The sequence below is a fragment of the Vidua macroura genome, chromosome 9, assembly GCF_024509145.1.
Source record: "Vidua macroura isolate BioBank_ID:100142 chromosome 9, ASM2450914v1, whole genome shotgun sequence".
NCBI lineage: Eukaryota > Metazoa > Chordata > Aves > Passeriformes > Viduidae > Vidua > Vidua macroura.
This window is the reverse complement of record NC_071579.1, coordinates 21,515,623-21,530,460: the sequence shown is the minus strand read 5'-3', so window position 1 is coordinate 21,530,460 and position 14,838 is coordinate 21,515,623. Positions and strand designations below refer to the sequence as shown.

At 38.2% G+C, this 14,838-nt stretch overlaps 1 protein-coding gene across 1 annotated transcript in view; it reads left to right on the top strand.

The window, feature by feature from the left end:
• ST6GALNAC3 (ST6 N-acetylgalactosaminide alpha-2,6-sialyltransferase 3) overlaps positions 1-14,402 on the top strand; it is a 123,877-nt gene extending 109,475 nt beyond the window's left edge. Inside the window, exons 4-5 of the mRNA XM_053985787.1 lie at positions 11,907-12,014; positions 14,216-14,402. Of these exons, the coding sequence (XP_053841762.1) occupies positions 11,907-12,014; positions 14,216-14,402 (295 nt within the window). The remainder of the gene's footprint in view (positions 1-11,906; positions 12,015-14,215) is intronic.
• The last annotated feature ends 436 nt before the right edge of the window (positions 14,403-14,838 follow it).

The window sequence follows — 14,838 nt, the reverse complement described above, 5'->3', positions numbered from 1 at the left end:
CTTCAGAGGAGTTCAAAATAGACTTATGAGAGGGTCCCCCTGAAGGATCAAGTGCTGTGTTCTGCTCAGACTCTCAGTGCTGCAAATCCTTCCTGGAAATGCACTTGAACAATGAGGATATTCACAGGAGAAGCAAATTCTCAGTATGGTTAGAGGACCTTCATGATGTTGCAGGATGGAGGACAAAGGAGGGTCTTGTAGTAATTTTTAGAAGGAGTTCCCAAAGAACTGAAGCAGAAAGATTATTTTGTTATTTCCATGCCTAGGTATGAAGTAGTCATTACCACAGTTTGATAGTTAACACAGAAAGTTATTTAATACAACTTCAGATTCTTTTATGTCTTCAGATTGCATGTAGATAATAATTATATAAAAGGCAAACATAGCGTCACATTAATATTGCTTGACAAATGTGCATGCTTTTATTTGTTGACCTGAAGACATTAAGAAAAAAATTGGTGGAAGATCCTCTTTATTCTAAGGGGTTTTTTTTAAAACAGCTCAGCTCTTGGTTTTGTACCTTAAATGTCTCTGCTCAGGGAAAAATGAATTTAATTGCATAAAACCTACTCTGCAATGATTTTTCCAGGGAAAAGATTAAAGTTTTAAATGGATTGAGTGTCCCTGTAAGTATATTCACATTCATACGTGTCTGGACTGAACATGACATCTGTGGCTTCTGCTTTACTTTTTTACTGTATATTTGGAATTCAAAATAACATTTATTTTGTGAGGAAAAAAATCAATAAATCATTTAAGTTGTCCTACACTTTGTATAACTAATTGTAATTAGTATGATGTCTTTGTTGGCAAGGGCTTATCGGCACATAGCATGAAGAGGCAAAGAAAGAGCTTTATAAGGAATTATGTTGTTTTGTAAAGCTAATTGTGACACTATCTCTGCTATTGTATGTGATTGAACTCTTAATTTTTAATGTGGTATTCCTTCCAGTTGTGCAGCTCCTACTGTTACCTGGAGTTCTCTGTAATGTAACCATAGAACAGATTTTAGTCAGTTCTAGATTTTACAGTTTGGTGCCAAAAGGATGTAGCTGACTTGAGTCAGCTAAATTGTGGCAAGGGGTTGCATTTTCTAGTTGTAATTAATTAAATTGTTTTAATGTTTGTTATGCAAATCTTGGAGATAATAATTTGATTAACTGTGTCCTGAACTTGGTGCGAGGAGAACAGCCACAAGCTCCTCTGATGGGTCCTGTCACATATGTGGCCTTCAAGGAGCTGCTTGCCTGCACAATTCCATGGTGACATTGCCAAGTCTTAACTAGCTGATACTGGGAATTGCTGAAAAGATGGTGTTACTAGGAGCAGTATAATGTAGAAGAGAAATCAGAGCATTTATTTATAAAGCAAAGGACCACTGTCCCACTTCATGAATCCCACTTTACTTAGGTTCACTGTAAATATCTTATTCCTGGTGCTAGCTGAAGTCCTCACCATTCTTGATACCTAGGCATTAGTTTAAACTGACAGTGAGCTGGCTAGATGATTAGTATGATGATTCTTGTGTTTATTATTCTCAAAAAGCTGGATTGCAAAAGACTTGGAAAATTAACTAATTTGCTACTTCAGCTGATAGCAGAGAAGCCATAAAAATTCTGGTTTCGAGCATTTAACTGCCATTCTAATAAGTATGGAGATTTTTCTCAAAGCTTCCACTTGTATTATTAACCTCCTACAGACTATTCAATGAATATTGGAATAATATATTCTGAAATTGTCCAGCACAGTTCAGTGGGATAGTAGGAAATAAGCTGTGACCCTTAGTTCCTCTTCCTGTGAGCTTCTCTGTGGCAGTCTCCTGCTTTTCTGACCTGTTTGCTATACCATGCTTTTTCTAAAGGCTGCCATCTAAGAGAAGAACTTGGGCCATTCTTGGTTCTGCCCCATATGTTTGCCTACAACCAAGGTGCTGCCTCCAGTGTAGATATCTGAACCAGTGGCTGCAGGCATCTGCCCTTCAGAAGACCCTGCTGTATAAATATAGTGACTTTGGGGGAACAGAAGAGGAATGACAAAAGCTAATCCTGTGTGTCCTCAGGATTTGCGACCCTATATTTTAAGTGAGGCTTTAATTAGGCTTCAACATCTTCTGCCCACAATATGCATGAGTGGAAGATGCCCTTCAGAAAGCCACCTACTATATAAGCCAAGCAGTGGAGGAGTTAGAGGAAGTTTCAGTAGCTCAGATGTGAAGATTATTTGCTTCTTTCTTGATGTTTGGATAGAGATGAGTTAATTAAGAAAGCAGTGAAAGACTTGATCTATTTTGATGTCATATAGACAGTAAGCAAGGCCCTAATATTGATACTAAATCATAATATGACACCTATATATGTGTGTGTGCTTCATTAAAATGTATGTCAAAAAAGAAAAAAAAAGAAAAGGAAAGAGAAATATTTTGTTCCTTTTATACTTTAAGGAAAAGTTAATCTGGAGAAAGTTACAGTAGTAAAAGGGAAGGCAACATCTGTGTTAATTAGCAGTTAATCTTCAAAGCTTGACTGATGGGTTACTTTATGGCCTCTTGCAATTGAATTAAAATTCAGACCCACGCAAGTTCTATTTTTTACCTCCTTTTTCCATATCAGAATAATTTGTCTGGATTTAAGACTTTGTTTTTGCTAAAAATATTGATGTTCCATAATCAGAAATGAACTTTTGGTTAGTGCAAATAGGCAGTGTAGAGAAGAGCTCTGTGGCTCCGGATGCAATTCCAGAGAGCGTGGCTTTATGATGCGGTGCGGTGCTGGGGGTAAGGACAGGTGTGTTCTCCAAAGGATCTGATCCTCTTGGGTATTTGACAGTTTAGCTCTTTGGTTCAAAAACTGCTGTGTGTGTACAGTGCCTTGCACAGTGAGGATTCACAGTGCTACTGTAATGTAAATAATCAGTTAGTAATTTAGCAACAAATTAGGAATGAATTTTAGAATACTTGGAAACACCCTTCTCACTCTTCTGAATACCAGAGCTGGGCAAGAAGAGTTGTTGATAGAGGAATGTGCACTGATGAAGGTCTAATCTGTGGAGTTTGAGTTCTCTTTTTCCAGTGAATATTATCTGTTCAGAAATAATACTTACAGTTAACATTCTGGCCCTCCATAAGCTTTTTTTTTTTTTTTTTTTCGTATGGGCATCCATCCTGGCAAAAAGCAAAGTTCTCAGATAAATGTGAAATGTGTGGAGAACAATGTAACATCGCCTTCCCTTCCATATCAGTATCAAAGAAGTAGTGCTTGAACTATCACAATGACTGCAGACTGTGGAAAATTTGAAAGGGTATCAGCTGATGTACATCAGTGTGGGTTCTGTCAGCTGAGTATCTGGTCCAGTGTTCTTTCCTCTTAAATGAATAGACTTAGGGTACAATCTCGTGCTAGCTATTCTTTCATTTTCACCATAGCAATAAAACAAAATATCTTTATAAAAGCCTCTGCTCACATCCCAGTGTCACAGAAATACAATATACACCTTTACAAAGTTGTATCATATTTTCAATTTAAAGATAAAAAAGACCCAACCTAAAAGAAAATGTTTTTATGAAAAATTTAAGCTGCTTTCAGACGAGGTTAGATGAACTCCTTTGTATCTTGTATTGAGAAGGTAAGAGCTAATCAAGAAATTTCTTCTGTATTCACCTACAATACATTTCACTAAAATATGCAGCTAGGAGTAGTGAGTACCCTTTAATACCAAAAGAAAAGGGTGGGAAAGCCTCCTTAATTAAATCTCTTCAGGGATCCTGGATTAACTGCAGCTCTGTTTAGTTTATATCCTCGCGGTAGAAAAATGTGCAGACCCAAGACAGCAAATATTGATTTAAATGGAGATGCAGGGAAAAGGCCCTGTTGTCTTTTTTCTTCCACTTGGCACAGTTTTTAGTTTTGACTCATTTCTGGTTACAAAGGATGAAAATCTAAATCCTTCTCTACTCCCTTTCACGCTGTGTGAAAATATTGAACCAGGACTCAGCAAACTGGATGTAGCTACTGGTGAAGAGAAGAGCACATAAAGCTGCCCTACAGATAACTGTGGCACCAGCCCTGAAACCTGTGCCAGGGTTTCAGCTGTCACTCCCTTTGTCACAGCCACCATGGATTGCAGTAAGTCTTCAGCCTGGCATAGTCCAGTAAGAAGTGGGGAACAGGATTACACCGTGGTGCCACAACCAGGGAAGTTTAGTATCACCCCCCATTTGCTTCAACCACTGTGAGCATAAGTAATTGTCCTGTGGAGCAAGTGCTCTACTGCCACTGACCAGAGGAGCTGCATTTCCTGATAAAGTCTTCCTAAGCACAGAATGAATTTCACTTAGCTGATTTTTGAAGAGAAAATTGGCTGTGTAAAGATGCCAACAGCTTAGCCCGCAAACCTGCTTATGTGAATTTAGTTTTCCTTTGTTCTAAACTTAATTGCATGTTTGTAATGGGCAACATTTCTGTGCATCCTGTCCTGATTTACACATACATTTTGTTCATCAACAAAATCCAAGTGCAAATGGAGATGTGTGGAGCCATGCACTTCTCCTTCTGCACAGTGCAGCTGCAGCAGGTCGAGGTTGGTTGTGATTGTGCATAAACTGCTCGAGTGCATGGACCCCAGGTGACAAGTGCAACCTGGGCACTCACAAGAGGCATCTTCTGCTGATTACTTGAGTCCAGCAATAGCATGGGCTGTGGCTCCAACCACATTCTGTACTTAAGAAAGGGAAATAAAGAATCTTGACTCAAGAGAAATCAAAAGAATATGTATTTCTGGAAACAGAAGGATTAGGGAAGAGAGTGGGGAAGGAAAAAAGTTTGAAATTGGGATTTACTGTTCTGTAAACAGTTTGCACCAAGACCACAGTTCTCACCTGAAGACTCAGTGCAACCTGTAGAAGCCCAGTAGCTGTAAGAAATCCATCTACCAATTTGTGTTCTCGACAGGGGATGCCATTCTTTTTAAGAGATTAGCACAGGTTTGAAAATGCATGAGAATCACCTTGAAATAATATGTATGTGCAATATATAGGCTGGAGGGCAGAGTTTACATTATAATTCTTTAGTCTTGTTTCTCTTCTGTGTGCTTTGCAGCAAGCTGGACCTCTGTGATCACCCTTGATAAACAGGAATTCTGCTTTTCTTCTTTGAGCTCAGCAGCAGAGGTGTCTGAAGGAGCTCTCTCTGCCACAGTGAAGTAACTTCCTTGTCTCGTTGCCTGAGTTCAAAACTGAACTGAGACGCATCAAAGTCAGGTCAAGGAATCAGAAATAAGGAAACTACAGAAGCTTGGACAGCAGAAGTCAATTTTCTCAGGCTGCTGCCTTGGTTTTTTTCCTCTTTGTTTCAGGTTTCCATGAGTGTATTGAATAGACAAAGAAAGAAAGGAAATAAATTAGAAAAATGTACACAACACAAAAATTGGAAATAAATCCATAAATTAAACACCCAAGCAGATGCCTGAGCTATTTCTGTACTTGTAGTAACAGACTAGTCCTTATTTCTAATGTTGGTTTTGCCTGTCTTGCCCAAAATAATAAGTAAATAGTAAGTCAAATAGTTTTGGTGGTTTTTTAATTAGATGCAGTTAAATACAAAGCCATCATTTCTCCGCTTCTTTTTGTGATCATTCATAAGTGTCCTTCCTGTCTTTTTTTCAATGCCATTTTGACATAGGATTTATTAATTGTTGCATCTCTTTCTAAAACAGATTGTGGGGGGAGATTCTCATGGGCCAGTTAGGAGTAGCCTTTACTACAGGTTTATAGAAACTCTGCTGAAATGGACTCTTTTCCCTGTGTTCCATTGGTGCAGTATTAATATAAACAGAAAGCCAATATTTCTGGAGATTAACTGAACAGCATGCCACCCAACTGCAGTTTATTTTCAGGATTCACAGTAGGGATGATCTGCCAAGAGTTTGGGCTGGCTGGAGTGCATCACTTCTCCACACCCAGGTACATCTTGCTGGGCACAGTCACTGTCTGAATCTGGAATGTGGTCTGTGCTGTTCATAATGCATTCCACTTGTTTAAGCTTTGCATAAAGCTATACATGATGGCTAATAAATGTACAAATGTTTCACTTTTCATGACCTGAAGCAGGATGTGTGAGACAGTCTGCTCACTGCTAGAGGGGCACAGCTGTTTATTATTAGATGTCCTGCACCATTATGGAATACAAAGCAAACACGTGTGTACACTCACACACAGATGTACAAAAGAATGAATAATTATGATAAATGGCTGCCCAACAGGTACCTTTATAATGCAGAAATAGCAACCATTTTTACCAGCTAAAATCAATTCTCTGTGCTTGCATCTTCTTTGCTCTTGTGCTCTTTTTAATTCAGAAAGTATGTAATGAAATAATTAGCAACAAAGTACCATGTCTTAGAAAAAACAGAAATAAATCCAGGCTAGGGCTGATAGTCTTCAGGATTTAGAGTCTTGCCCTTCTCCTGTACCAAAGGTACCTGTACCAAAGGTACTTCCTTTACTTTTCTCAAAACAACAGCTGTCTGGCAAGAGAAGTGTATGTGCTCCTCAGGAGAGAGGTGAGAGTCTTGCTGTTCTCTCAGTGGTGGGTGCATTTTTCTGTCAACTCATTCCAATCTGTCATTTACAAACCTACATCTGATGTGAAGAGAAAGGCATAGACCAAAACTGTGACTTGGGGAATGTGGGTGTTTAATTTGGCAAAGCAGAAGAGTTTTACAGCAGCTGTACTCAGAGACGATCCCACAGGGGAAGAAAAAAAAAAAAGGGAGAAGTCTCAGTCAACATAAGTACAATGGTACATTAATTTGGTTAGTATATAGAATTAAGTAGTGGCTCACCAGTATGTGCTGGCAGATAAATTTCCTGTATTTTTAGTTGTAAGGAAATATACTGTGTTTCAGCAATGCAAAAACCCAGAGAAACCCAGGGATAAAAAGAGCTGATTGTCTTTAACAAGGGAGTGCAGAGGGGCCATGTACCTTCTACCCTCCTTCCCAAGGACCTGTCACAGATGAGGCTGACACAGGGCACATGACAGAGTGCCAGGCAAAACCAGAGTACCCCGACCCCCTCCCAGAGGATTCATGGTCTCTTGATGCACTGCAGATACAAATAAGTACCAGAGATAATTCTACCTGAACATAGTCTAAGTTAATTCTGACATGTTTTTGAAAATATTTCTGTTTATTTTGAATCATTTTAACAAACCTTTTTGTTGGAAGGGCATCTCACATTATAAAGCCTCTACTCCATGTATTACAGTTCTCTTTGTTTGCTTAGACCAATACTCTTATTTATACTTATTTATTAATCAAGAAGCCTGACAAGCTGCTGCAAATAAAGCTGCTGCTGATTCAGTAGTTTGGTAGGAGAGTCATCTGAGGATTAGATTCTATAAACAGCCTTTATGAAAAGATGTATTTTTTGTCAATTAATTGGCCTGTAGAATTTTGTCATTTCAATCTGTCACTGTTGAATTTTACTTTACTGCAATATTTTGAAATTAAGTCAAAAAGGAAAAGTGTCTATCTAATGCTTTTGGCAAGCTCTCTGTTAATTAATAGCTTTTTGAAGTACTAAATTTCCTCGGTTTTATCTTAATTAACACTCTTAATTGACCTTCTGTGATCTCTAGTTTCTCCCAAAAGAATTAAAAAATAGACTTCTAAATTCTTTTCTGCAATCAGATTGACATGCAATTGCTTGTGTCGACATCTTCTCTGCCTTCACAAACGTTTTTTTTCATTTTTATTTTTTACCACTGAAGTCCCCACTGGAAATTACAGTCCATTGAACCATAGAACTAAAATTGATTGTGCACATAAAAAATCCTGGAACAATTGAATGAAGAAAAGAACTTCCTGGAATTCTCTGCTAAAATCAGAACTCAAGTGACAAGAAAACTTTTACTCACTTTGAACTCACCTGCCCTGGATCACCAAGAAAATATTTTATGTTCTTGCATTTACCCCCAGTGACAGAAAGAATGAGTTTTTCCTTCATTTAGCCTACATCAAAGCATGGTTATAGATGTCAAAAAAGATGAATTTCAGTTTGCAGCATTTTTAGGGTGCATTCTCTATTCCATCTTCGTTATATCAATTTCTTATTCTTTTTGTGAAATAGTGAAAACTTAGAACTGAAGAGCCCTGTCTATTGGCTTTTATGTTAAATTGATTTTTAATTAAAGCTATATGTGTCACATATAACAACTCTAGCAATTGGGTTTACTATTTTCTTGTGAAATATAGAATGCAAGTCTCTTTTGTAACATGTTGTGAGAAACTGTAATCAGTTACTTCTGCTGGAGTTATGGAAAGCATTACTAAAAATGCAAATTCTATGTTTTGAGACTTTAAACTTTCAAGTAACTATTAATCTTGGAGCTTACTTATATATTCTGAGATTAAATAATGACATTTTAAGCACTTAAACCTTTACTAAGAGCAAGATAAGCAAGCATATACTTAGTTTCAAGCATTTTAACTAAGTTGATTCCACTGGTCCTTTAATGTCTTTAATGTTAAGCATATGCCTATGTACTTTTCTGAAATGGTGGATGGCATTTAGCAGAGTGAATTACAACCTATAACTGTCATTTCTTTAAGAATACTAATAAAGTAGGACGTATGCAAAATAAGGTTTCATTTTTAAGGTAAACAAAGCAACTTTTTGTGAGCATTGCCTTTTTATTGCTGCATGCAGCTGTAAATCATGTCTTAAAAGCAAAGCCATCTTTTTAAAAGTGTATTTTGAAAAACAGTGCATTATTTTCTCCTGAGTTGTTGAGACAATTTCCTGTCCAGATCTGGTACCCCATTAATTTTATACTATGAAAAAAAGTCTCTCTAAGCCATAGGAAACAATGTTGGGATTGTTGCACATACATATATCACAACAGATCTGCCTGCTGTAGTTCTGCAGATGATGTTTAACAAACTCCTGTTTATCCTGTTTTGGGATTAATATCCTCCTTCCCCCCGATTTGTGCAGTTACATAGCCTTACACTACCCATAAATGGAGGATTTTTTAATTTCCTATGTGTAAAATTTGAAATTTGAGTACAATTACAGTAACAAGAGGAACTCTTTTTCTAATGAGTCTCAAAAACCCGTGACCAAGAAACATGTAAAACTCTCCTGTAGAGAGGGAATTTGAGTGCACAGTGTTAGCATAATAGCAAGGGCTGAGACATTGCTTTGCACTACAGTTTTATGGGATGATATTTTAAAAGGTATTCAAAGATTTATGGATTTTTAGGGACAGCTAAAATTGTTTTCGCATTTCTAATATTGCTTTCATTAGAATTTTGAAAGTATGTTTATGGTGTTACCAAATCATCCAGATGGTGTTACCAAATCATCCAGAATCTCCCCTCCTTAAGTATATTCCCTTCTATCCCTTTGTATCTTCAGAGGAAAAAATGGGATGAATATAAGTGCTTTGGTTTAAAGTATATAATCTGTATTCTGTCATGTACTTCATCTCCCAGGGAAGGTACCTGGGAACTCACTCTGCTGTTTTTATTTATCCTGCCAGTGCAGTATATAGATGAGAGGACTAAGGTCCAATGGTGTTAAAACAAGACATGAAATATTGATTAATTCTTTTTTTTAAATTCCTTTTTCCTCCTGCGTATAGCAAATTTCAGATGCTCCTGTCAATATAGTGTTCTCCATTATTGGAAGGGTCCTGATCTTCATCGTGTTCTTAAAAATGGTTATTATGATTCTAAAATGCCTTGAAAGCTCAAGGCCAGTGTTTTCCTGGTGCAAGAGCAGAAAGCAAGTTAGAAGCAATGCAGCCTTTTATCATGGCAGAATGTTATTTTGAAATAACATGAATTGGATTGGGAATTCTCCCTGCTAGACAGTAGCAGAACTTTCTGGTTGAAGAGATGAAGATCCTGATGGGGCAGATAAACAGCTGTACACTTTTGTGGCTATAAAGCTGTCAAAAGTAGAAGCACAATTACAGTTGGTTTCCACCTAATGAAACATGGGTGTTTGGCACCCTGTCTTTAGTTTCCACTTGTTGTTCTTCAGTTTAAGTTAAGCCTTTATGTATTATTTCCAGTATGATCTTTACAAAAGCAGCTAAACAGATACTTAGCTGTTTCCCCAAAGGAAAGGATATTTCAGGAAAGGTGGGGATAGAAGTTCACACCAGCTCAACCATGAAGGATGACAGACATGGGCAAGGAAGAGAATATTTAACTACTTTCAGTGTTCTTGGACTCAGCACTGGGAATTGAGGCAATTGTTTTTCACTTAAAAAACCAAAGGTTTATTTAAACTGGAGTGTACTGGAGTTTCTTTAGGAATGTAAAGCTCTTGGAGCTTTTCTAGTATCCATAATAGAAGGTATTACACAGAGAAGGAATTTGATCTCAGACCTGTATGTGCCAGGTAATTGTCATGATAAAGGTTGTACAACTACGTTTTCACCCATTGTCTTGAATAGTATTTAGTTCAACTTGAGCAAGGAAGTAACACAGAATCTGTGCCAAAAGCCACTGATGGGTATTTTATGCAGGAGGAGGGAGGCAGGAGACCAGAGTACACTCTTGCTCTGAACCAGGAAAAAAACCATTAGGTTGGTTCTTCTTCTCACAGGGAAGTTGGGGCTTATAGGCTGGGTAAATTGCTGTAGGGTTTTGTTTTTCCACATGAAAATTTTATTCCTATGTTTTCAGAAGATTTTGTTGGTGGCAATAACTGATTTGCACATGGGCTTACTTGGGAGTTCTTTTACAGCAAAACTTAATTGTGTGCAAACGTTAGGCTGCTTTAACTTCGGATGGAGAACAGACTGCTCCCTGCCATACCCAAAAGCTAAGAGCTTACAAGTGTGGCAGAAAGCTCATCTAGCCCCTCCTCTCACTCACACCCAGCTCTATTAAGGTGCTCTATTAAGATGGTTTTGTGGTGTCTTTCTTTGGAAATGGGGCATTTTAAAATAATTTAAAGATAATTATTTTCACTGATTTCAGTCAAACTGAAAACAATACATGCACAAAGCTGGACTTCAGCCAGTTCATAAGCAGCAAGGGCTAAGTGTGTTTTCACTACTGGTGAGGTGTGAAAACAGTGAGTCTTGCATGCCCACATTATCTGGGTAACTCCATGGACTCCTAGTCCCCCATTGGTAACATTTGTGTGAGCAGAGCAAACAGGATTTGGTTTGTGGTTAACAATGCATGTGTTGGCTCAACCAACCAGTCTGTGAGCCAAATCCTTTTCCCACTGGTGCAGGTAATACTTCTGGGCTGATTGGATATATCTATCATTTGAGCAAAGACTGTCAATCTGGGCACTATCCTCTTGTGGTTTTCTCTCTGCTATGGTAGCTTGAAGAATGATAACACAAAATTAGGTAAAGGGATATGCGCAGAATTTTGGTTTACAGAACCTTATATTAGATGATTTTGTACTAAAATATCATTGGAAGTTTCCTAACTGTTTGAATTTTCAGGTCGAGGATAGACCACTGCAGATTAAGATTTTGCTTGTAGAAGAAGATGGTGCCTACTCACATGCACACACCACAAATTCCAACAGTACTTTATGTTTTGGTAAACTTTATCTCATTTTACAAACTCCACTAATTGCTGTCTTTCAGTTAAGAGATAAATAAATGAAAAGAAATACTTCTCTGTTTTACTGGAGATGCACTGTTTGACTTCAAGTATTTAACATGGTTTTTTTTTTTCTGTAGACAATAGCTGGAGGCTCCAAGCTGGGAAGAATGAGAGGACATCTATAAATAATTCAAAGTAGTTGTATGGTTTTGACAGATTGTCAAGCTGCTTAATGCCTTTTGTCCCAGGCAATAGATTGTATTTCTTTGATAAAGTGTTGATAATTTCTCATTGCAATTTGTTTTGTGTATGTTGTATTTTTACAGAGTCCAGTCAGGTTCATATCTCAGCACGGGTTGGTTTACCTTAATTTTGGCTATGGATGCCTGCTATGGAATTCATGTCTATGGGATGATAAATGACACCTACTGCAAGTAAGATCAAAGAAAATTATTTTCATGCATCTACAATTCTGATGTCTTGTCAAAATTTCACAATTGATTTTAGTATCATAAATCCAAAAAATGGATCAGGCAGTCATTTCCCAGTGTTTTGCATTGATGTGACACTATTGTCAGCATATTCACTCCTGATATGGCATGTGCTGTTGATAAAATAAAACCATTTACAAAATCTAACATCAGATGTCATAAGGAGCTATTTTTAATCAAAGATCTTTTGCAGTTTCTGAATTAGCTGGAAATAAAGTATGCTCATATTCTTTTGATAAAATGTATTTGCTTACATTGCTAAAACAAATCTGTAGAGCAAAAAACTCATACATTGCTTTCTGAATACCAAATACACCTGGAAGTGAAATAAAATGATTAGCCCAGGATAGTTACCTGAAATTACATTTCACTACCATTGAGCAACCTACTTGAACTTTCTCAGTTATATATGGCTTGTTTTGAGTAGTAGAGGGTTCTAATTAGATAATAAAACAAGTCCTGTGAGCTTTATCACCATAAACTGACATAAATTCCAACCAGCTACTGTTGGTGACCTTACAGTGACAGTGGATTAATCCTATGGTCAGAAGTATAACTCTAAACACAGTTTTTAAAAGTCCAAGTTAAATACTTTAATCTACTGTGTATGGTAGAAAAAATATAAAATGAAACTATTCCTCATTCATTCGGAAAAGCAGGAAATGCCATGAACAATGTATGGCACTAGTACATACACATCTGTTCTTCTGTGCCTAAGCTGGCCCATGTCCTGCATGTAACCAGTCCAGTGCATCACGAGCTCCTGAAGTCAAGCCTTTGTGCAGATTCTCACTCCACATTCTGTGTCACTCCAGTGTGAGACTCATTGCTGGCAGAACCTAAAAAAATGTCACAAACAACAGAATTTGAGTCACAGCTGTTTAATTAGGATATCTTAACATTAGAGGCTGACTTTTTAGAACTTGCAGATCTCACTGATTGAGTCATCCAGATGGAATGAACAGAATGAACATATGTTGTTCTTTGTTTATGAAAACACACAGTAGGCACCCTGGGATGAGGGGTGACAGGACTAAGGTTGTCCTCAGAGAGCTCAGCCAAGCTGGCATTGCATAGCCCTGATGTAAAACTGGTCAACAGCATGATAGCACTGTTGGCAGCAGAGAAGGATGTCCCCTTTAAGCTGTGATTCTGACTGGATTACCTACTTAAATTGGATGTTACTCTTATAACTGCCCTGTTCAGCCAGTTCAAGAACCAGTTTCAACAGCTAGGACTATCCAGTGAGAAGACTTTGCTTAGGGAGGGAGCCTTGTGGGCTGAGTTATCACAGCTTAAATAAAATGTGCAGTGCCCGTAAGAGCCAGCCCATCGGCTTCTCACAGACTGGTAAGATGGGTGTATGCTGAGAGATACACTGAGCTTCTTCTGCCAAAGGAAAATTCCTGGAAATCATGATGGAATGAAAGCTCTTGCAGTTTAGCAAAGGAGTTCAAGTGCTGACATATGGACAGGATTTCAGATCATTCATAGAATGGTTTAGGTTGGGAAAGACCTTTAAGGTCATGGAGTTCAGTCATTAACCCAGCACTGCCAAGTCTGCACTAAACTGTGTCCCAAGTGCCATATTTGTGCATCCAGGGCTGGTGAGTCAACCACTTCCCTGGGCAGCCTGTTCCAGTGCTTGACAACCCTTTTGGTGAAGAAATTTTTCCAAATATCCAATTTGAACCTCCCATGATGTAGTTTGAGGCAATTTCCTCATGTCCTGTCACTTGTTCCTTGGGAGAAGAGACCAACTCTCTCCTCATTACAACCCCCCTTCAAGCAGTTGTAAAGAGTAAGGTCCCTCCAGAGCTTTCTTTTCTCCAGGAGGACGACTCCCAGCTCCCTCAGTCGTTCCTCATGGGAGTTGTGCTCCAGACCCTTCACTGGCTCCATTATCCTTCCCTGCACTCACTCCAGCACCTCAGTGTCTCTCTTGTAGTGAGAGGCACAAAACTGAACACACAATTTGAGGTGTGGCCTCAGCAATGCTGAGAACAGGGAACAATCACTGCCCTGCTCCTGCTGGCCACACTGCTGCTGATCCAAGCCAGGATGCTTGTATCTTGTATTCAGGTGTATTATATATTTATGTTTTTCTTGAAAACAGTACTGAAGTATGTCTTTCTTCTCCCTAGGTCAGAAGGCTTTCGCAAAGTTCCCTACCACTATTACGAGCCGGGAAGAGATGAGTGTGAGGAATACTTTCTCCATGAAAATGCTCCATATGGAGGCCACAGGTTTATCACAGAAAAGAAAGTATTTGCTAAGTGGGCCAAGAAGCACACAATAATATTTACACATCCCAACTGGACAGTGTCTTGATACTGGTTTACTTAACTCTCCCTTAACAGCATATTACAAAAATGTCTCAGTTTACAATAGTTTTGCTTACATCTGGCTGGCCTTTCTCAGCCTAGGTAACACTAAACTAAAAACCAGAAGACAAAGAGGGTGGTGGTTCAGCTGTTAAGCAAAATTAATCATCTGTGGAAGGCAGACACATTGTTTGTTATTTCTTAGGGTTTTAATCCACACTATGCACTTTATACTTTAACTGGATTTTACTTCAAGGCAGGAGCAGTTAAAGACAGATGAGATTTCCTGTATATACAGGTACAAACAGAGAGCACGGTGGTCCTTTGAAAATTGTCCATCATCTCAGATATTTAAAATTATTATTTGTAGCTCATTTGCTGTACTGAAGCACTAGTTCCATATGTGGTATCAGTAGAAATTTTCAACAAGAGAAATGTGAGGA